The 24918-nt window shown below is 39.6% G+C and overlaps 1 protein-coding gene across 2 annotated transcripts in view; it reads left to right on the forward strand.

Moving 5' to 3' along the window:
• The window catches only part of RPGRIP1 (RPGR interacting protein 1), a 56299-nt gene that overhangs the window by 29828 nt on the left and 1553 nt on the right, over nucleotides 1–24918 (forward strand). The window contains exons 18-21 of one of the 2 annotated variants that reach the window (XM_033108924.1): nucleotides 11368–11465; nucleotides 17779–17971; nucleotides 20627–20711; nucleotides 23402–23532. In XM_033108924.1, coding sequence (XP_032964815.1) covers nucleotides 11368–11465; nucleotides 17779–17971; nucleotides 20627–20711; nucleotides 23402–23532 — 507 coding nt within the window. Of the gene's footprint in view, nucleotides 1–11364; nucleotides 11466–17778; nucleotides 17972–20626; nucleotides 20712–23401; nucleotides 23533–24918 lie in introns of both variants that reach the window. The other variant, XM_033108925.1, reaches the window with a different exon arrangement.

Below are 24918 nucleotides of genomic sequence, written 5' to 3' on the forward strand. Positions count from 1 at the left end.
TCAGGATTTTCCATCAGAAAATTATTATTTTTCCTTTCATAGTTATTAAGTAATTTACGAGAAGATATTTTGAAACTATATAACTATCTTGTTCCTTATCAAATTTCACCTAATACTTTTGACATTCATTGATAGGTTGTTTTTTCTTTCCTGAATCAATTGTGAAATGTTTGCAAAATACATTGCAAATTTGAGAATAAATTAATAGGAATGATAGACCTTGCTAAATACAGAAATTTATGAGCAAAATATAAAAGCAGATAAGACACAACTGAAGTGAGAGTTGGTGAAAATATCCAGAATAAAGCAAGGAGAGACAGTAAGATGGAAAATAAAAAAGAGGAGCAAAGAGACATAAAAGAAAAAATGAAGATGTCTAAACTATACTTAATTAAATGTAGGAGAAGAGAAAGACGGGGAACAAAGGCAATGTTTAAAGTGATAATGACTTAGAGTTCTCCAGAATGAGTGTTAAGATATTAAGATTCAATTAAATGAAACTCAAGGAGGGTAAATACAAATAAACTCAAATCTAGACATATCAGGGGGAAAATGCCGAAAATAAAATCAAAGAGAAAATATTAAAAGCACCCACTTCTAAGAAAAAGACAGCCATGGGTGCATCAGTAAAATGGATAACTGACTTCTAAAGAGCAACAACTATAGCTAAAAACCAATGGCAAGATATCTTCAATGTACTGAAAGAAAATTAACTGCCAACCAAGAATTCTCTGCACAACAAAAATATCCTTCCAGAATGAAAACAGAATAGATATTTTAAGACAAACCAAAATGGAGAGTTTGCTTCCAAGCTACATTTTAAAGAAAACTTATTGTTTTTTAGGCTGAAGGAAAATTACCCCAGAAGAAAACACAAAGAAGCAACAAGGAATGCAAAGCAAAAGATATGGGTTAATTTAAGTGACTGTATGAAGCAAAAATATTAACTTGTGGGGTTGAAAATATATTTATAACCTAAATAAATAATGCAGTAGGTTCAGTGGTGGCCCCCAGAAAGATGTCCATGTCCTAAACCCCAGAACAAATGTGATCTTATTTGAAAAAAGAGTCTTTGCAGATGTAAGTAAGTTAAAGATCCTAAGATGAAATCATCCTGGATTTTCTGAGTGGACTCTAAATCTAACAAAAGTGTCTTTAGGAGAGATACACACAGAAGAAATACAGCCAGAAGAGTAAGAGGCAATGTGACCATGGAGTCAGAGACTGGAGTGGTGTGGCCACAAGCCAAGGAATGCCTGGTGCCACCAAAAGCTGGAAAAGGCAAAGGAACAAAGGAAAAGACAGATTATCCCCTAGTGCCTTTGGAGTGAGCATGGACTTCCCAACACCTTGATTTTGGACTTCTGGCCTCCTCCAGAACTGTGAGAGAATAAATTTTTGGTTTTTCTTTTTCTTTTTTCATGAATACTTTCACCTTTATTTCTCTTAATATACTTGAGATATATTAATAATATTTCATCTATAACAAAGTTAAGTGATTTGCACATGTTTCATGTAAGCCAGAGGCACAACCAAGGCTAAAATAACATCTGACTCAGCAACTAACATCACTGAGAGAATTCATAGGAAGTTCACCATCACCTCGAAGATCCATGACTTTATTGTAGAAAAAATGACTCTACAGAAAAGAGTAAAAAAGACATACAGCATAAAATGAGGAGGTCTAAGCTACATTTAATTAAATGTAGGAGAAGAGAAAGAAGGGGATAGAGGCAATATTTAGGTGATAGGTATAACTCATATCTACATTCAGAAAATGAAGTCATAAGGAGGTCTTTTTCTTCTGGGATCTCGATTGTCACTCTCAATAGTCAGTTGTGGGTTGCTTTCTTTGGTTTCTGTCAGCGGTTTCTGGATTTGAGCATCAGGTTCTTCTATCTTTAACCAAGTGCCCGGAGGCGAAATTTTGGTTTCAAGCCTTCACACAACATCTTGACTCCACCATACCTCCAAGGAATTGTGGCCCAGGCCCAGAGTGGCCAGGCTTTGGTTGTGGCTGAGGGCCGATGAAAGGTCTGCACAACTAAAAGAAATGATGGCACATCCCTGCAACCACAGACATCTCAGGTTACACAGTAGTTTCTTCAAAGCCTCACACAGAAACTTCAGTCCAGTAATTTCTATGTGATTCAGCCCCAGGTCCAAGAGTGTTAGGCTGATTGCTCTTGGAGAAGCTTTGAAATGTGATTGCAGCCATCATTGGTTATGTGCAGCGCCATAATACCAGGGTCTGTAATTTACTTTGGGGGTAACTCAAGCCCTCACACAGAAGATTCACTTTGCTATCCCCAAGAGCATTCTTTGCTAAACACAGGTGAGTCAGCCTCTGGTTGAGGATCAAAGTAGAAGACAGCTCCTTGCCACAGGTTTCTATAAGGTGACCGTTTTCCAATGACAACCTCAGCAGGAAGCACTTTAGGTATCTCAAAGTCATGTACAGCAACTTGATGCCCTCATCTAGCAGCTCATTTGCTAGGAGGTTGTCAAGAATGACAGGGACTGGTTTATTTCGAGGGAAGAGGAGCGATCAGCTCGTTGATGAATGGTAGAAGAACAAGATATGAAACTGAGATAGTGCAGATTACATTTTGGGTATCTCAAAACCTTACTCAATGGAGAAAACATATCATTTTGGTCATTTCCTTGAAGGGCCAGACGTGTTGGGAGTCTCATGGCCACCAAAAGAGAGGCAGAAGTTCCGATAAGCATCAACTGGGGAGATATTTTTGAGGACCACTTTCTGGAGATTACAGGTAGCAGAGCCTATTTTTTCACAAATAATTCTCACTGGTGAGGTACTAAGGCCGCTCTGACTGATGTTTAGAAATATTAGATTCTTGTTTGAGCCAAACATGGAATAAAGATCCATACAGAAAGGAGGCAATTATTGGCCACACTGGGGCTTCTCAATCTGAGCATCTTATTCTGATGCAGTATCGTTCTCCAAGAATATCCCCTTTTCTACCTGCAGCAATATTGTCTGCAAGTTTTAACTATGCGTGAGGCAGAACGAATGCACAATATCCACTTTATTTTTCAAATAAAAGAACATTTCCTTGACATAGGCCATTTGTATCCTTCATAAGCTGCTCCTTCTGAGATGTGTAAAGACAGTGCAAAACCATCTTCATGTCTATCATTGAGGAGAAGGTTTTATTCTCGTTGAACTGTGCTTTGCATTTCAGTAAGTCCTGTTTTACCTCCATTGACATATGACAGTCAAAAGTTGTCTCCAGCCTTTTGGATCTCCTTTTGTTTGAGAGGCTGAATTAGAAGTATCCTACTTGGGTCAGGTTGGGGTTCTTTAGTCTTTTTTCTTAGAGAGCAGCATCTGCACATCCCCAATGTCCCACCTGAGGCCATCCTTGCTTTCCTCCTCTTCGCTCTCCAGAACATAGAACATGATGGCAAGAAACTGCTGAGTACTGAGGTGGATAAAGGAGTAGCAGGGCTCACCATCTTTGTTCTTCTAGAGGATGGTCTTTCCAGGAAAGGGCAGAGGTCAGATGTCTTTGACCCAAGTCTCCCAAGGTCTTCTCCATCAAACACAGATATCTGGGTCCACATGCCATCAGTAGCTAGGAGACACAGAGCCTTCATTGGAGCTCAGCAGTACTGATAAGGACAGCTGCCAGGTGCCTGCATGAACTAGCTGCAGAAGAAACAGGAGCAGCCATGTGATGGTTTTGCAAGTCAGGGCAGAATCCTTCCCCCTTCTCCATCTGCAGTTTTAGACAGGTGCAGATGAACAAGAATGTGGCGGGAGCTGAGCCCATATGGAACAAGGCTATGTTGCTCTTCATCAAGTTGAAAGCTCACAACGCTTAATCCTCATCTTCAAAATGTTTCAAGAAATATGCCTTCCTATCCAACACTAAGAACCACTTCATTTCTATGAAGAGGGGCTGTTCAACCAAGAGTCGGAGATCTCTCAGAGCCCTGGGTCATGTGGTGAACAGTAAAGTGGCCTTGGGTAACAATTTTCTCTTCAGCAAAATACCCAAGAGGATAGGCACCAGCTTCTGCTTCTTCCAGTCACCACATACATGTATATCATGGATAAGTGTCCCTAAGGGGATTCTCAGCTCATTAAAACATTGATAAAGAACAGGATTTTCTGCACTTGGGCTAGGATCTCTGAAATGACATCCTGCAATTTGAGCTAGTTCCTGGAGACCAGTTCTACAAAAGTGCATGATCCATTGTGATTGAGTTCTCTGCCTGAGCTAGAATGCAAAATTGAATGTCTTTATGAGGTTTCCCAGTATTCAGTCCAGCATCAACTTGTTTGCCAGTGTGTTTTTTCCTAATACCCACAGGGTTGTACAGCACCACCATGTGTGGAAATGGCCCTGGAAGCATTTTACCGTGTTTCCCCAAAAATAAGACCTAGCTGGATGATCAGCTCTAATGCATCTTTTGGAGCAAAAATTAATATAAGACCTGGTCTTATTTTACTATAACATAAGACCGGGTCTATTATAATATAATATAATATAATATAATATAATATAATATAACATAACATAACATAATATAATAATATAATATACTACCAGGTCTTATATTAATTTTTGCTCCAAAAGACGCATTAGAGCTGATTGTCCAGCTAGGTCTTACTTTTGGGAAAACACGGTAGGATTACAGAATGGTCTCAGCATTTCATATTTCTGGGTGACAACATGGGTGTTTTCACTGGCTCCAGGACAAAAGTTGCTCTTAAATTTCTGTTGTTTTAACCCACTTGATTTGTGGTATTTTGTGACAGTAGCCATAGAAAACTAATGCAGGCAATAACAAATATTTGGTAATTAACTGAAATACTTCTACGTAATACTTGCATCAAAGAAGAGCTCCTATAGAAAATTAGAAAACATATTGAACTGAATGAAAATGAAAACAACATCACAACTTATGAGATGCAGCTAAAGCAGTGCTTCTAAGGTAATTTTTATAGCTGCCCACATTGCACTCTTTTCTGGACAATTTGGGTCCGTGGGCTCCAGGATGGCAGTGGCTGGTCTTGGTGTGCTCTGAGACATTTGCTAGGTAGCTCCAGGCTTAGCACTGGCACCAAACCAGAATCTAACGTGGTGAACACCACTCGTCCCACCCTGGTAACTCACTTTGACCCCACCTTACCCCAGTTGTATACCACATGAAGCTCTATCAGCGGCTGAGCCTTATGGAGCCATCAGGCAGCAGCAGGTCTTGGGGTGTCCTGGGCTTTTTGCAGAGCTAACCTAGGCCTGGTACTGGTGGTAGCTGGCCTTGGTTTGCAGTGTGGCTTCTCTCACATGCCTCCTGGTCTATCACAGGCAGTGACCAACAGTGGATCACTTTGTAGCTCCTACTAGCAAGTAGTCCCTGGCTAGTCACAGGCAGTGGCTGATGTGGGCCTACAATGGAGCCCCTCCCAAGAGGCCCCAGAACCAACATACCTGGACATTGGCTTCAGACCACAGCAGAGCACCACCCAAAAGCCCTACAAGTGGCACAACCAAAGAGCAGTCTCAACAGACACCAGAGCCCATGGGTGAATCCTGCTTTACAGGGGAAGCCCCTCACACAGCAGCTTATAAGCTGTGGACGTGACAAAACCCCACAGCTAGTCAGCCTGAGTGGGAATAAATCTCACCCACTGATCTGCTAATAGCAATCAAGGCTCAACTATAACAGGAGTGCATACACAACACACAAAAGGGACTTTTCTGGAGAACCCAGCACAGGTGACCAGAGAGACTAGTCCCACATGGCACTTACTACATAAGGCCACCCGGTCAAGACTGAGAGACATAGCACATCTATCTAATACATAGAAACAAACACAGAGAGACAGCCAAAATGAGGAAACAAAGAAATACATCCCAACTGAAAGAACAGGAGAAAACTCCAGAAAAAGAACTAAACACAATGGAGGCAAGGAACCTACCAGACACAGAATTCAAAAAAATGGTTAGAAGGATGCTCAGTGAACTTAGGGGAAGAATAGATGAACTCAGTGAGACTTCAACATAGAGATAATAAGCATTAAAAAGGACATAAAAACAATAAAAAAGAACCAGTCAGAAATGAAGAATACAATAACTGAAATGCAGAATGCACTAGAAGGACTCACCAGCAGACTAGATGAAGCAGAGGATCGAATCAGTAATTTGGAAGAAAAGTAGCAAAAAATACCCAATTGGAATAGCGAAAAGAAAAAAAGAATCAGAAAAAGAATAAAGAAAATCAATGGAGCCAGAAGTTGTTTGTTTGTAAAGATCAACAAACTTGATACACCTTTATCTAGGATAACCATTCTAATTAAGATCCAACCATGAGACAGATACTACATAGTAATTTGAACAGGAAAAGTGTAATATACAGAATTATTAACTATAACGGGATTTATTTGGGGGAGAATGAGGATTGACTAGTAAAAAGAGAACTCTAACGAATACAGGAATAGCGGATTTAAAGAACATCCACAAATCACTAGAGTTGAGATAGAGTACCAAAAAAGGTATAGATCTGGTAGACAACACCATTCAGGGCAGAGATGCAGACCTCATTGGAGAGAGTGAAGTCATGTTTTACTGAATAGCCCACAAGTTTTCTGTGGCTGCATGTCAGAACTCAAAGGAACTGTAAAGTTGTTCTCTGGAATATTGGCAGTAAACTATTCACTGCAAATCCACCTAGGAGGTAGCAGGGAAACTGCCCAGGGGGAGGTGCCAAGTGCTACTGGCCACTGGGAATTGCTGGAATTGGACATTTCAGAAGCCATATGCTAACAGAATTGTGTTCTGCAGGAAACCATGTGTGCTGCTGGAGACAGGTCCTAAGTTTCAGGAGTCTGGTCTGCAGAGTCCACATCTGCTGCATGAGCCTGCCTAAATGAGCACACTAGAACCAGGAACAGAAACCTCTTTTTTTCCTGTGATTCTCCAAAACCCTCTACTGTCAAACTTTCTGTAATGCCAGCAGGCAAAGAAGAAATATTTACAGGGGCGAGCTCCATTATTGCACAGCAGACAGTGAAATTTTTGAGTTGAGAGGCAACAACTTGACAACTGGAATGCTGATCAAGAAAAAGAAAAAAGACACTAGTTAGCAAAATCAAGAATGAATGTAGGGAAGTGGCTGGATGGCTGGTTGGTTAGAGTGTGAGCTCTTAACAACAAGGTTGTCGGTTCAATTCCCATATGGGACAGTGGGCTGCGCCCCCCACAACTAGACTGAAGGACAACGACTTGACTTGGAGCTGATGGGTCCTGGCAAAAACACAGCTACTCAATTTAAAAAGAATGAATGCGGGCCGGCCCAGTGGCTCAGGTGGTTAGAGAGTCGTGCTCCTAACTCCAAGGTCACCGGTTCGATTCCCACATGGGCCAGTGAGCTGCATCCTCTACAGCTAAGATGGTGAACAACAGCTCTCCCTGGAGCTGGGCTGCAGTCAGCAGCCGGGAGGTTGGTGCATGAGCTGCGGTGGGCTGCTGTGTGCTGCCACAGGCTGCTGTGTGCTGCCATGGGCTACTATGTGCCGTCATGAGCAGCTGGCAGCCAGCGTGAGTGACCTGCAGCCAGTGTGAGTGGCCAGCAGCCAGCGTGAGCTGCTGTGTGCTACCGTGGGCTACTGTGTGCTGCCACCAGTGGCCAGGGGCAAGCGAGAGTGGCTGGCAGCTGGCGAGAGCTGCAGTGAGCTGCTGTGAGCGGCTGACCAACAACTGGCAACGACTGCCTCAGCCGGGGGCTGGGGGTCGGGAGGGTGGGGGGTGGAGAGCGCAAGTCTCATAATCCCAGCACGGGCCAGGGAGCTGTGTCCTACACAACGAGACTGAAAAACAACGGCTTGAATCGGAGTGGGGCCAGGCAGAAGAAAGGGGGGGGGAAATGAATGTAGGCTTACTACAGACTGCACAATTAAATGGATTACAAAAGAATATGATGAACAACTTTATGCAAATGAGATAATAAAGAAAAATTCCTAGAAAGATACAAATTACCAAACTGACTCTAGAAGATATAGAGATCAATATTGACCTATAAAAAATAAAGACAATGAATTAGTAATTTAAAATCTTCCCACATCAAAAAAATCCAGGTCCATATGGCTTCATTGATGAATTCTGTCAATATTTAAGGAAGAAATAATGCTGATCTCTCAAAGTTTCTTTCAGAAAATAGTAGAGCAAGGGAAACTTCCTAATTCATTCAATTATAAAGTTAGTATTATCTTGATACCAAAACAATACAAAGACATTAAAAAAATAAGCTAAAGACCAATGTCCAACATGAACACAGATACTATATCCTAAATGAAATACAGATGGTGCTGAAAAAATGTATACACATTTTAAGAAAGGAAAACTGCATTAAAATTGCAATACTCAATATATACCGATAACAAAATTTCCATACACTATCACTTGTATTTAAAATATAAATACAAGTTACATTTGACATCTGCAATTACAAGAGTTGCTCAAAGTGGTTACTATCAGTGTCCAGACACTTCTGATGATGGTAAACTACTGCTTGAGCAACGTTGACTAAAGTGTCCACTAGTATACATTTTTTTGGCACCCCTGGTATTAGCAAACAAATCCAGCAAAATATAAAAATATTAAAGGGATTGCACACCATGATCAAGTGGGATTTATTCTAGGAATGCAAGGTAGTTTAATGTCAGAAAATTGACTTAATACACTGTATTAATAGAATAAAACCTTCATAATCACTCAATAGGTGGAGAAAAAAGCATGTCACAAAATCCAACTCCCATTCTTGATAAGAGCTCTCAGCAAACTAGGAATAGAAGGAAATTGGTTCAGACTAATAAAGGACAATAAAACCTATAGCTAATATCCATTCAGTAAAAGACTGAATGCTTTTCCCTTAAGATTGAGAACAAAGAAAGGATGTCTGCTTTCACCAATCCTGTTGAACATTGTAGTGAAGTTTTTCAATCATTGCAATAAGTTATACAGATTGGAAATGAAGGAGTAGTGCTGTCTTTATTTGCAGTTGACATGACCCTGTATTTAGAAAATCATAAGAAATCTACAAAAAATTGAAAAAAGAAAAAATAAACTCTAGAACTTAAAAGCAGGTGAACAAGATTGCAGGATATAAATCAATATGCCCAAATCAATTGTATTTCCGTACACTATCACTGAACAATCTAAAAGTGAAATCAAGAAAACAATTTCATTCACAATATCATCCAAAAGAATAAAATATTTAGGAGTAAACTTATCAAAAGAAATACAAGACCTGTATACTGAAAACTACAAAAGCTCCTGGGAGAGATTAAGGGAGATTCATACAAGTGGAGAAATGTACCATGTTTATGGATTGGACCATTCATAATTGTTAAGATAGCAATTCTCCCCAAGATTTATATGGAAATGCAAAGAACCCAGAATAGCCAAAACAATTGTGTAAAAAAGCAAAATTAAAATTTTTGTACTATCTGATTTCAAAACTTCCTATAAAGCAACAGTAATTCAGATAAGTGTGGTATTAACATTAAGATAGACTTAAAGATCAGTGAAACAATTGCACTTCCAGAAATAATCCCTTATATTTATGGTCAATTGATTTTCCAAAAATGTTCCATGGCAATTCAATGGGGGAAATCTAATATTTCCACCACACGGTGCTAAGACAATCAGATAGCCACATACAAAAAAAAAAAAAAAATTAGACTCTTACCTCACATTATACACAAAATTAACCAAAATAGATCATAAACCTAAATATTAGATTCAAAACTATAACATTTCTAGAAGAAAACATAGGATAAAATATTTAACCTTAGATTAGACAATCATTTCTTAAATATGACATCAGAAGCATGATTCATAAAATAAAAAATTGATAAATTGGACTTTTGCAAAATGAAAAAATGTATGTTCTTCAAAGGACATATTAAGAAAACAAAGATATGCCACAAACTAAGAGAAAATATTTGCAAATCACATTTCTTATAAAGAACTTACATCTATAATCTATAAAGCATTCGTAAAACTCAATAAGACGAAAAGAACAAGACAAACAAATGAGAAACAAAAACTCACACAGACAATAGTTTAGTGGTTACCAGAGGGTAAGGGGGATCAAATATATGGTGATGGGAGGAGAACTGACTCTGGGTGGTAAACACACAATAGGATTTATAGATGATGTAATACAGAATTGTGCACCTGAAGTCTATGTAATTTTACTAACAATTGTCACCCCAATAAATTAAAAAAACAACTCAATAAGACAACCTCATTTTAAGTGGTCAACAGATTTGAATAGACATTCACTAACGATATATGAATAGCTAAAAAACATACAAAAAGATGCTCAACATTGTTAGTCATTAAGAGAAATACAAAATAATACCACAGTGAGGTATCAGCACACACCAACTAGAATTGATATGTTCCAGAAGCTGATTGTATCAAGTACTAGTGAAGATGTGGAAAAATTAGAACCTCATACATTACTGGTGGGAATGTAAAATAGTATAGCCACTCTGAAAAAATATTTGGCTGTTCCTTAAAAAGTTAAACATATAGTTTACAACCCAGCAATTCTACTCTTAGGTATCTACCTAAGAGAAATGAAAACATTTCTCCACCCAAAGACTTGTACACAAATACTCATAACAGCATTGTTCATCATTCAGAATAAGAAAAGATTTAATAAGAAACAAAATACACTAACCATAAAGAAAGATATTGATAAAGGTGACTACCTTAAAAGTAAGAATTTCTATTCAGTAAGAGATTAAATAGGCAAGCTACAGAGAGGAAAAGACATTTGTAACACATGTAACCATCAAAGAGCTCAAACTCAGAAAAAAATACAGAACTTGTACAAATCAATAAGCAAAAGACAAATAACCCAATAGGAAAATGAGAAAAGATTTGAAAGGCACCCTACAAAAAAGAAATTTGAATGTCCAATAAAATATGTCAAGGTCACACTGTAAAGAGAGTATGTGGGATGGGAGGTATTGTTTGAGGGTGTCTTTGAAAAACGCAATCTGCCACAGCAATCTGATTGCACTGCTTTTCCTTGGCTTGGTCATTTTCTCCAGCCCAAACTTCCTTTCTATCTTCCTTCTTTCAATTCTTCCTTCTTTCCATTTCTTTCTTTTTTTCAGAAGTAAACGCTGAGTGTTTGGCAAGCTTCCGAATCAGGGAATCTTTGAAAAAGAGGGTTTGATTCTTAATAAATGTAGCCAAAAATCTAGGTACTCAGAACTAGTGACCAGATAGTGGATTAATGATGTAGGTACTGGGTCTTTTCTTGGACTAAACAGGGTGCTCTGAAACAGTTCTATAACTCTGGCCTCTTCTCTAGCAGATAAAGAATCCTGTGAACAAGCTTCTGAAATCAGTGAAGCACAAACTACAGACAGTGATGACATAGTGACATACGTATCTCAGAAATGTCCGAAGCCAGTAAGTACATTGGTATAATTATGGAGTGTGGGACAAGATTGTAAACAATGAAAGTTAGTGTGCTTAATGGCCATGTATGTGAAGTTCAAATCCAGTTTTAATGAACCTGGTGGGAAATTGAAGTTATTTAGTTAAATACACATTGTGAGTGAATGGAAGTCTGTTGATGCGGTCAGATGAAAGGATCATTTTCTTGATGTGGTGTAAATGAAGACTTGCTTCAAAACTTCTCTCTCCTATTTGGATCCCTTGCCTGCCTTCTTCATTGTGTACTGTGATTCACCCCTAGCTGGAGTGATGCCCCTTTCTTTAAACCCACCTGTGGAGAGCAGCTTTACTTTGGGAGAGGGAGGTCGGCAGAGAGGAAAGGATTCTTCCTGGGAGGGCTCAGAGGGATCATTCAGTTTCTGAAGTTTTTTACTCAATCTTTGAAACCTGTCATTACAATTATTTATTAAACATTTTCGTCTCAAATCTCTTTTGGAACTAATTGAGGATACCCATACACAAATATATATAAAATACCCACAGGTATATTCAACAATTATTGTATTAGAATCTTGTGGCGTTATAAATGAGGTAGAAAACAATCACTTTCTCGAGCCACTAGAATCCTCCCTGGCACATTTGTAGGTGTTCAGTAAATATTTATTGAATGAGTGACTGAATGAAAGATTAAAATCTAATTGAGGATTATGAACTTCATTGAAACAATAAAGAAAAATATAGGTGACCTAGAATCAAGTGGGTAGATTATGTGATATAAATTCTAAGGTTTTTAAGAATTCAGAAAAGGGAAATTACTGTTGCTTTTGCAGAGGACAGAAGACTCTTCCTTGAAAGTCAGAACTTGTACTAAGGATTTGCAGGAAAATAAAGAATATTGGAGTAGGGAGAAGCAACTCAAAATAAGAAGACTTAAACAGTTAATATGGCAAACAGTTACATTTATCTTCTGAACTTTTATCTGTCATCTTTCTTTGACATTATGTAAATTAATGTCTTGAGAAATGTTTATAAGACAAATCAGAGCCATTGAATGTTAGAACTAGACAAAAATACCTGAGAGATCATAAAGGTAAAAAAGATTAAATGATGTTTCCAGCATTATAGAGCTAGTGAAGGGGCTGGAACTCCAGTTAAGATTTCTAAACCTTGCCACCTCAGATCAACCCAAAGAGCAGCCAGATGGTCAGCAAACTTTTGAACTACAAGGTAGACAGATTCCATTAAAAATATTACTCTAGGGAGGAGATCCAAGATGGTGGAGTAAGTAAACACTGCCTGCTCCCTTTCATGAACACATTAAAATTACAACTAAATTATAGACAATCAACTGGAGAACCATCTGAAGTCTGACTGAACAGAAGTTTTATAACCAAAGATATAAAAAAGCCACGTTGAGACTGGTAGGAGGGGTGGAGACATGGACCCACTTGGCCTCAAACATATGGTGGTTGAGAACCGGGAGGGATATCTCGACCACGGAGGTTCCCCCTGGAGTAGCAAGTGATCCCAGCCCTACACATGCTTCCCCAGCCCAGAGTAGTGGTGCTGGGAAGAGGAGCCCCCATAACATCCAGCTGTGAAAAACTGGAGATTCTGACCATCTGGGTGGGACGGAAGACTGTGGGAAAACCAGAAGTTTTAAAGGGCCTGCACACTGACTCTCTCACTCCCAGGCACTCACCTTGGGCTCCAGTGGAGGGATGGTGACTCAGGGAGACTCAGAGACATACGGGGAAAGAGACTAAGGTATGTAGCTTCAGGGGGAGGACTGGTGGACAGTCGGCATTTTCCAAGGGGTCTGCCTCCCATGCAGTTGGCAGGCGGGCACTATTTTTTCCATGTTGAGCCCGCCTCCACAGGCCAAATCTGAGTCTGATTGGCTGGGTGAGCTCTCCTAATCCGCCCTGCTGACTCAGGTGGGACCCTGCCCCATCAAATTCACCCAATGCCAGAGGCACTTTCTCCAGAGCAGCCAGCCCCGCCCACATTGCACTCTTTCTTGGGAAACTATCAGAGTCCATAGGCCCCAGGTGACTGGCAACTGGCCTCGGTGTGCTCTGAGACTTTTGCTGAGTCACTCCAGGCTCAGCATTGACACCAATTCAGAGTCTACATTAACCTGGTGAGCACAGGTCTTCCCACTCTAGTGACTGCCTGAGACTCTGCCTCACACAACTTGTGTACCACAAGAAGCTTTATCAGTGGCTGAACCTTAAGGGAGGCAGTAAGTGGCAGCAGGCCTCTGGATGTGCTGGCTTTTTGTGGAGTTACTCCAGGGCTGGTACTGGTGACAGCTGTCCTCAGTTTGCAGCGTGGCCTCTCCCACACACCTCCAGGGTTACCACAGGCAGAGAACAACCACAGATCACTTTTTATCTCCTACCAGATAGTCCCTGGCTGGTCACAGGCAGTACGTGACCTGGACCTGTACCAGAGCCCCTTGCAAGAGGCCCCAGAACCAACATACTTGGAGGTTGACTTCAGACCACAGCAGAACACAGCCCAATTAGCTCCACAAGTAGCACACCCAAAGGGCAGTCTCAAAAGGCACTAGAGGCCCCTAGAGCTAATCCGGCTCAGTGAGGTAAGCCCTCTCCATAGAAGCCTGTAAGCTGTGGATGTGGCCAAACCTCATAGCCAAACAGCCTGAGGGTTAGCCCCATCCACTGATGTGCCAATAGCAATCAAAGCTCAACTATAACAGGAGGGTACATACAACCTACACAAGAGACACTCCTGGAGCATCTGGAGCAGGTGACCAGTGAGACTGTTCCAGGGCCCCACACGTCACCTACTACATAAGGCCACCCGGCCAAGACTGGGAGACATAGCAGATCTACCTAATACATAGAAACGAACAGAGAGGCAGCCAAAATGAGAAAACAAAGAAATGCATCCCAAATAAAAGAATAGGAGAAAATTCCAGAAATAGAACTAAATAAAATAGAGGCAAGCAACCCAGCAGAGACCGAGTTCAAAACAATAGTTATAAGAATGCTTAAGGAACTTAGTGAGAACTTCAACAAAGAGATAGTACGCATAAAAAAGGACATAGTAGAAACCATAAAAAAGAATCAGAAGTGAAGAATACAATAATTGAAATGAAGAATGCACTAGAAGGTATCACCAGCAGACTAGATGAAGCAGAGAATCAAATAGGTGATTTGGCAGACAAGGTAGCAGAAGACACCAATCAGAATAGCAAAAAGAATCCAAAAAAATGAGGACAGTTTAAGAGACCTCTGGGACAACATCAAGCATAGCAACATTTGCATCACAGGGGTACCAGAAGAAGAGAGAAAGCAAGGGATTGAGAACCTATTTGAAGAAATAATGACTGAAAACTTTCCTAACCTGGTGAAGGAAATAGACATAAAAGTACAGGAAGCACAGAGAGTCCCAAACAAGATGAACCCAAAAAGGCCCACACCAAGACCCATTATAATTAGAATGGCAAAGGTTAAAGACAGAGAATCCTAAAAGCAGCAAGAAAAAGACAACTAGTAACTTATAAGGGAGCTCCCATAAGATTGTCAGCTGATTTCTCAACAGAAATTTTGCAGGCCAGAGGGAATGGCACAAATCTTCAACATGAAGAAAAGCAAGGACCTACAACTAAGATTACCCAGCAAAGCTATCGTTTAGAATAGAAGGACAGATAAAGAGCTTCTCAGACAAGAAAAAGCTAAAGGAGTTCATCACCACCAAACCAGTATTACAGGAATGTTAGAAGGCCTTCTTTAAGATAGAAAAAAAAAAAATCAAAATCATGAATAATAAAATGGCAATAGCTACATATCTATGAACAATTACTTTCAATGTAAATGTATTCAATTCTCCAATCAAAAGGTATAGGAGGACTGAATAGGTAAGAAAACAAAACCCCTTACATATGCTGCCTACAAGAGAATCACGTCATGTTGAAAGCCACAGAAAATAAAGGGATAGGAAAAGATATTTCATGAAAATGGAAATGGAAAAACAATTTAAAAGCCAGGGTACCAATATTCATACCAGAAAAACTAAACTTTCCCCCACCCCCTTCTTCCGCATGCCCCATCCACTCACCCATGGCAGCACTCAGCAGCCAGTGGCCGCTCATGGCAGCCTAGCTCCACGAAGAGCTGTTGTTCACGATCTTAGCTGTAGTTCACGATCTTAGCTGTAGAGGCCGCAGCTCACTGGCCCAGGTGGGATTCAAGCCAGCGACCTCGGTGTTAGGAGGGGGGCGCTCTAACCATCTGAGCCACCCGGCTGACCCAAAATAAACTTGAAGACAAAGGCTCTAACAAGAGAGGAAGGACCGAGTAATCCCACTTCAGGGTATTTATCTGAAGAAACCCAAACAGTACTTCAATGAGACGTCTGCATCCATATGTTCATTGCAGCATTGTTTACAATGGCCAAGATGTGGAGCCAGCCTGGGTGTCTGTTGATGAAAGAATGGATAAGGTATAGGTGGTACCTATATACAATGGAACATTGTTCGGCCATGGAAGGGAATGGGTTCTTGCCATCTGTGGCAGCATGGATGGACCTGGAGGGTATTGTGCTAAATGGAGTGTAAGACAGAGAAAGAGAGATGCAATGTGATTTTGTTTATATGTGGAGTCTAAAGAACAAAATAAACAAACAAAACAGAAACAAACTCACAGATACAGAGAACATATTGATGGTTGCCAGATGGGAGGATAGTTGGGGTGAGTGAAAAGGTGAAGAAATCCAAACTGGTAGTTACAAAATAGTCATGGGGATAAAATGTACAGCAGAGGGAATATAGTCAATAATATTGTGGTAATGTGGTACGGTGTCAGATGGCTGCTGGACTTATCATGGTGATCACTTCTTTAGGTATATAAATGTTGAATAACTATGGTGTACACCTGAAACGGATATAATACTGTATGTTACCTATATTTTAATAAAAATCTTTAAAAAATTTTACTCTAAATTAAAGGCTGCTAAATAACATCCCCTTTTAGAAAAGTTTTGTGTTCCCAAAAATGTTACTTGAGAAACTAAATATGAAAACTGTGCCTATTCAGCAAAAAATTAATGTTACTATCAAATTAAACTTACACCACAGACACATCTATGCTCAATCATGATTATAGTTCAAAATAGGCATAAAAGATCGAAGGAGTTGAAGGCCCAGACACAATACTCGAGCTCTGTCACTCTTCTGCCTGGAGTCAGCCTGGATAACGGAGGAGGCAAGAGAGTATAGTGTTTAAGAGCATGGAGATTTGGTTCAGGCAGAAGTGGTTCACGTCCGGGTCCTGCTACTTATCGTCTATACAGAATTGGGGGTGGGGGGTTATTTAACCTCTATTAGGCTTTGTTTCTTCACCTGTAAAGAAATAATATTAAATATGCCTAACTTGTAATGATGAGACGTGATTTAAATAAGGTAATGTGTGGTAAGGGTTTGATACAATGCCTAAGATAAATTAAGCACTAAATAATAGTGATGATAATGTTGATGATGGCAATAGTCTATCCTCTCTGAAATATTCTAGTTCTCAAGGTCAAGCTTCTATCATCTGCTGGTGGTCCCTACAAAGGATTAGACCCTAAGGGGTGGGGATTGAAACAGTGGGGTATCATTTCTCTTCTGCCTGCCTACTAGGTTGAATAGTACAACTTAAAGAAGACCCTTCCAAAATAAATGCCTTCCTCGATACTGTAAAAAAGTGAAACAATTGGGGGTGGCCGGTTAGCTCAGTTGGTTAGAGCACAATGCTCATAACACTAGGGTTGCAGGTTCGAATCCCACATGGTCCAGTATGAGCTGTGCCCTCCACAACCAGATTGAAAACAATGACTTGACTTGGAGCTGTTCCCCAGTCAAGGGGAATACTGGGGAATACACTATTCCCCAATATTTCCCAATTAAAAAAAAAAGTGAAACAATCACAATACAGATGGAATGGGATCTTTAACAGCCTCTTTGAGTCCAGAAATAGGGCAGTTCCTGTGTTCATAGTATGTGTGGGGGACTGTTCCCCAGGAGACCCTATTAAGCAGCACAAGGTTCCTAACGGCCCTCCAATGATTCATTGGATTTAGGAGATAGAACAACTAGGTTTTCTTTACAAATTTCCCACACATTAGCTGGGACAATTCAGTCAAGCTGTCTCTTGGTGACAGTTTTATCTTTAACTTGATTCTCAAGGAATAATATGAGTATGTTAGATAGAGTAGGCCTGTGATTGATTCTTAGAGAGTAATGTGTTAATTCAATGGAGTATGTACACTTGGAACTTCACTAACCTATAGGAAATACATGTCTTTTTCTCATCAGGATTCAGAGAAGATGTGCATTGAAGTTGTCAGCCTGGCCTTCTACTCAGAAGCTGAAGTTATGTCTGATGAGAACATAAGACAGGTGTACGTGGAGTATAAATTCTATGATCTACCCTTGTCAGAGACAGAGACTCCAGTATCCCTGAGGAAACCGAAGGCAGGAGAAGAGATCTACTTCCATTTTAGCAAGGGTGAGGCACCCCCTGTGGTCAGCGGGAAGAAGAGGCTGACTGACTTTTAGACCAACAGGTCAGAAGTACTCTGGACTTCTGATGGGGTGGATCCAACTCCTTCATGTTATTTATCAAAATAATATATGCATATAGTTTAAAATGTCAAATAGGTTTAAAAATATTTTAAATTAAAATTAAACAGTTCTTTGCCCCACCTTCTCCACAAATCACTCCCTCTAATCCTTCCCATGCCCCCTCAGTCCACCATACCATTTTTCCCTTTTTCTGATATTTCTTCAATTATTTAACTTCATATTTCTGAGTAATGATTCTATTGCAATTTCCTGACTCAGCAGTTTTAGAGATTATCTGCTGACTTCCTAAGTTGGAGCATATTTCTCTCCCTTACACCACACCCATGTTCCCTTCCTCCCATATAATTGGATCATAATTTTATTTAATCCAATCTTAATTATATCTATTATGGATACGTAAATATTAATTCTTGCAAAGTCAAGCCAAGAAGTACACTATGACTATATTTCCTTTCTTGTTTATAATTTTGTTTACCTCAGTTTTTAAATTTGCTTTATTTTCATTATACCTATTGTAATTCTTTTCCATCCTCCATCAGCCATTCCAAATTTTCCAGTAATCAAACCTGTCAAATAATTTATCTGTTTTTTTTTCCTGAAGACTTCTCTTCATCTTCTTGTTCCTTTCTAGCCATTATCCCACTGCTGCCATTTGGAGAATTTTATTTAATTCTCTCCTCTGTTAGATTTCCTGTCTTCTGTCTGATTTACTTTTTTATTTTAATAGATCATATTTTCCAGTAGCTTTTTTTTTTTTTAAGATTTTATTGGGGAAGGGGAACAGGGCTTTATTGGGGAACAGTGTGTACTTCCAGGACTTTTTTCCAAGTCAAGTTGTTGTCCTTTCAATCTTAGTTGTGGAGGGCGCAGCTCAGCTGCAGGTCCAGTTGCCATGCTAGTTGCAGGGGGCGCAGCCCACCATCCCTTGCGAGAGTTGAAACAGGCAATCTTGTGGTTGAGAGGACGCGCTCCAACCAACTGAGCCTTCCGGGAGGCAGCTCAGCTCAAGGTGCCCTGTTCAATCTTAGTTGCAGGGGGCGGAGCCCACCATCCCTTGCGGGACTCGAGGAATTGAACTGGCAACCTTGTGGTTGAGAGCCCACAGGCCCATGTGGGAATCGAACCGGCAGCCTTCGGAGTTAGGAGCATGGAGCTCTAACCGCCTGAGCACCGGGCCGGCCCTCCAGTAGCTTTTAAAGAAAGGGTACATTAAAAGTAAATATTTTGAGACAGTCATGCTTGAAATCTCTTTATTTTACCATATATTTGATTAATAATTAGACTAAGTATAGAAATCTATGTTGAAAACATTTTTATTCAGAATTTCAAAGCAGTTGGTCCATGGTTTTCTAGGTCCAGGCCAGGAGTGTAACCTTTATATGAACACGATCCCCTTGCTCCCCTAGAGACTTTAACTTTTTCTCTTTATCTCTAGCGTTCTTAAATTTCAGAGTAATGTGCATACTTTTTCTTTAATTGTTCTGGCCATTCAGAGGCTCTTTCAGTCTGGATGCTCATGGCTTTTAGTTTTGGGAAGTATTTCCTTGATAATTCTGTCCCCAACATTTTCTCATTTTTTAAAGCAGAATTTGGATCTTTCAAACTGATCCTCTAATTTTATCATTTTCCTCCTATAATTCTATCTCTGTTTTTCCTTTCTTTCAATTTTTTGGGAGATTTCCTTAATTTTGTCTTCCACTCATTGAGTGACTATTTTACATTTCTAAGAGCTGTTTGTTTTCTATTCCTTTCTTTTTCTTTTTCTTTTTAGTATATCCTGCCCTTACATCATACTAGGTAGAAGTTTATTTCTCACTCATGTATAAGGAGAGTTCAGAGGTGGGCAGTCCATGGCTGAGGCTACGTGATACCATCAATGATCGAAACTTCTGTCTTGCCTTCCCTTTCTTCCATCCTTTTGGTTATCCCATGGGCCTTAATGGCTACAGCAGAGAGGAAGATGGCCTCCCAGCCGAACCTATTAAGCAGGTTTCACACAACATAATGGCAAGAACTTAATCACATGGCCAAACCTAGCTAAAGTAGAGGCTAGAAAACAGGCCAATTTATTGGAGGTTGCAACGTTCCCATATAAAAATGAGGAGAAAGTGGGGAATGAATGTTGAGACAAGCACCTTGAGTTGAACCTGCCACAAAACTCAAATCTCAAGGTGGCCCTAAAAAAAAATCAATTTCCTAGAATTCTTCCAGCCGTGAAATAGTAGGAGCACATTTATCTTGATATATGGCAGAATAGCTTTCAATGCAAATTATAAGACTTCCTTTATATCAGGGGTTTCCAAGCTTTTTCTTTAAGGGCCAGATAGTAAATATTTAGGCTTTGTGGGCCAGTCTCTATCACAACTATCCAATTCTATCATTGTCGTTGGAAAGCAGCCTTAGATAATATGTAAACAAATAGGCATGGCTGTGTTCAGTAAAACTACGAAAACAGGTGGCCCGCCCATGGGCCCTAGCTCTCCAACCTGTTTTATATATACCACTTATGAAAGTCTTAGCGCCCAAGGAGCAAAAGCATATGATTCTTTGCTTTTTTGCTCTCTTACCCTTAACGCAGTGATAGACCTGGACCCACTGGAACAAAAAAGCCGAAGGCAATTTCTATTCACCATGCTGAATGGACAGGATCCTGAGCAAGGACGGTAAGCAGCTGCTCCCCACTTTGAAGGAAAGGAGATACTCACACAGGAATCTGGGAGTTTTAGTTTGGTTTTGTGCTGATATTGAATATTTTAACAACTTTTGAAATATTAATTGACTCGTCATGAATTTCCCATCACTTGAATTTATGTTTGTGACTATCTGATAAAGTATATAATCTCATAGGTTTAGTTCATTTCTCACCCATACCAGCCCCCGACGAGGGCTTTTTTTGAGGCAGTAACTTACTTGAGTACTGATAGTGCCCTATGGAATGGATAAAATGCTTCGACATTGACATTCTAAGGTAATTTGATTCATTTCTCACCAACACAGTACCATTGCTAGTTTACCAAATGTTATGCCTCTATAACATTAATTTTATATTTAGATTTTAAAAATTATTTCTCTACAGGAAATACTTGGACTTTGATACAACTGAAGTAAATTCTAGGTCTATTATAAGTTTTAGGAAAGCCAATTGTCTTTATTATTCCTGTAATCTGAGGCTGCCTCCTTTTAGAGGTTCCAGGTGAAACACACGATATGCTTATACTAAAACAATTATTCATTGTTTAGCTGAAATTTGAAATTCAAATTGAAGTGGGCATCTCTTTTGGGTTGTTATTCTTTTGTTTTTATTTTGCAAAATCTGGCAACTGTACCCCCATTCCATGTGTGGGTAAGAAATAACACGGGGCTGGTATTTTAACCCATTACTTTTCTAAAAGCCCAATACATTTATTTGCATTTACTTTGTCTCTAGTTAGTCATAGAAAGAAAGGAGCCACTTTTCACTGACACATACAGTGAATCTGACGTCAACATCACTGTAGACTTTTAAAACAGATATAAGCTTACTGGTAATTTTTGGAAATGAAAAGTGATTTGGTTGTTTTCCTTCTACATTAATGTTAAATTTAGCTTTTTTTCTCTCTCAGAATTCCTAGAACTCTTTCATCTTTTATTCCCTTACAGTGGTAACCGTTTTCTTGTCTTTTTGTAACCTAATCAATTTTAGATTTCAATTGATTTTATCTCTGACTTCCTTTTTGCCAGTATGGTACAGTGGACAGGATATTGCCTTTGTAATCAGACAGATCTGGTTTTGAATCCTGACTCTTCCACTTACTAGCTCTGTGATGTCTGTGATATTATTTAACTTGAAGGCTCCTCTGAGGATAAAACTAAAATAACAGTTTACCTAAAGTACTTGGTATTGTGTCCAGCATGTGGTCATGATAGTTATCATCCCTTTCCTGGGAAAATTGGGGTGGGGGTGGGTGTCAATATTATCCCTTTGCATTGTTGAAGTTCTCGGTAATGATACAGAAACATAATCACAAATGAAGACAGCTTTATGGGCTAAGAATGTATCATTTTCAGAATTATTTTATTGTAGCTTAATCATCTTTAGCCATGATTTGAAGAGCTTTAATTTTTAGTCCTATTCTTCCTCTTAGCATCTTCTATTAGCCACCAACGTTTGCTTTTAAAAATGAATAGGATTATAAAATGTCCGGAATAGGCAAATCAAGGCACAGAAAGTAGATGAGTGGTCACCAGGAGCTGAGGGAGAGGAGAATGGAGAATGCTTAATGGGTATAGGATTTTTGGAGGGGTGATGAAGGTGATCTGGAGTTAGAGAGTGGTGATGATTGCACAACATTGTGATGGTGCTAAAAAATACTGAATTGTACATTTTAAAAAGACTGAAATAATGAATTCAAGGCATGTGAATTTTATCTCAAAAAATTTAAGAGGTACCAGTTTCTGGAATTCAGTATCATTCTTTGCTAGGCTAAGTCAAGATAATAATTTATGTTGCCTGCTCACTGCTCGTGAGACACACTGTGCTGTGTGCTTGACAAGCATCATCTTTCAAGACTTACAACTCTAAGGAATACAGTTTATATATTCATCTTGCAATTCTGTATTCCTTCCTTTTCCCTTACCCTGCTTAGGCTTGTTACCCAACTTATATTTAGAAATTGAAAACCTCTTTTTCTAACTTCTGTAATATTGTTTTTCGTGCAGCACCTCCACTGCCCATATCAAATCTTTCATCAAGATTGTAAACCATCGTACAAGAAATCTTATCTCGTTTTTTTTTTTTTTTTTTTTTTTAAGATTTTATTGGAGAAGGGGGACAGGACTTTATTGGGAAATAGGACTTTATTGGGGAACAGTGTATACTTCCAGGACTTTTTCCAAGTCAAGTTGTTGTCCTTTCAGTCTTAGTTGTGGAGGGCGCAGCTCAGCTCCAAGTCCAATTGCCGTTGTTAGTTGCAGAGGGTGCAGCCCACCATCCCTTGTGGGACTCACGGAGTTGAACTGGTAACCTTGTGGTTGAGAGCCCACTGGCCCATGTGGGAATCGAACCGGCAGCCTTCGGAGTCAGGAGCACAGAGTTCCAACCACCTGAGCCACCGGGCTGGCCCCTTCTCTTCAGTTTTTAGACAACTTGATCAGTTACATTATCTGGAATTATAGTTCCCTCTTCTCAAGGAAGGCCTGTTTTTACTTTAAAGTATACCAACCCACTCTTTTGCTGTTGTAGTCTTGTAAAATGGAGACAAGGGAAAAGTGATTGAGGGAAGACATTGTATAATTTATGATTACTTTTAGAATTTATTTTTAAGCCTAAGGGTTATCAGGAGTGCTGAGTTAAATGGAATGTTTTTCCCTTTAGTTTCAAGTTTACTGTGGTAAGTGATCCTATGGATGACGAAAAGAATGAATGTCAAGAAGTAGGATATGCATATCTGGAACTGCGGCAGATCATGGAATCAGGAAGAGACATTCTAGAGCAAGCGCTAGACAGTGAGTAATAAATTTTCGTGCCTCTCAGTTCCACTTCTAAGGAAATCATCCTAATAAATACTTGTCCTGTTTTAACCTTCAGTATGTAATTACTGCTATGAAGTTGATGAGACACAAACTAGATTGAAATCCCTATAACTCTATTTATTTCTAGATCAAGAACGAAAGTAAGTTGTCTGTTTCAGCCCATATACCTCACAACTAGAATCTATTACAAATCTCCAATGCTTGATAGGAAAATTTTGAAAAGACAAGTTCTTTTCATTTCAATTAAATTGAAACCCCAGAATTTCTGACCTTTCTTAAGCATCTAAGGTTTGTAAAGGCAGCTACTGCCCCTTCTCTTTAAATGCGTTATCACATATCCAGTCTCTTAGACACCGATTCTCTTCTTTCCTCCATCTCACAATATTGGTTACTAAGTCTTATCTATTCAATTTCAGAAGTGTCTTGACATCCCTACTGCTTCCCTACTGCAAGTGTTCTGAACTCGTCTCCTGGCACTGGTTTCTTCTACTCCATTTCCATCTCCTGCAGCGTTACTATACATTTGATTCCATTCCTCTTAAACCCACTTTTAACACTGCTATAAGACCAACATGTTTTTAAACGTATTTGCACTCGAATGCTTTTAGGTGGACCTGCTCTGTCCAGTTCTCACCACTTGTTACCTTATTCAGCTGGGATGTCACATATCTACCTCAGCTGCTAGGGTGTAGTAGACATTTACGATTATCCACTAGACCAGTGGTTTTCAAACTTCCAGTGTTTATAGTGTGTGGTGAAATTGAAGTCACAATCAGAATTTGAGGGAATAAAACCCCAAAACTGTAGAAAATATCAGAGTACATTGTACATAGTAGTAAATATTTTGTGAAACTTGATTTATGTATATGTTTATTGAGTCATGACATAGAATTTTTACTGATTAAAAAAATTTGAGGAAAACTTGACCAAGGGTCATAAAATTCAAACTTTGGTTGGCAGACAAGATCCTTCATTATATTCCTCTAGTACCTTCCCAACTCTGACGTTGGGCAAATTATTTCACCTCTCTGTGCCTGTTTCCTCAAGGATGAGAAGGTTCCTATCTCATAGGATTGCCACAAGGGTTAAGGGAGTACTTAAGCATTAAGGGAAGGTTAAGGAAAGTGCTTAGGACGTGCTTGGCACATGGCAAGTGCCATCTGTTAGCTGTTTTCCAACTCTCCCAATTTCTATTCCTGTTATTTCCTAAACAAGCCACGCTCTTCCTGCCCTCCATGCCCTTTGTACATAAGGGAAATCCTGTTAAGCCTTTTCTAGTGACCTCCAAGTCCCTAAAGCCAATGCATGCTTTTCCTTTTTTTTTCCTAGAAGAAAGATTTATAGTAATTTCCTTATTGT

Source organism: Rhinolophus ferrumequinum, chromosome 6 (assembly GCF_004115265.2).
Source record: "Rhinolophus ferrumequinum isolate MPI-CBG mRhiFer1 chromosome 6, mRhiFer1_v1.p, whole genome shotgun sequence".
NCBI lineage: Eukaryota > Metazoa > Chordata > Mammalia > Chiroptera > Rhinolophidae > Rhinolophus > Rhinolophus ferrumequinum.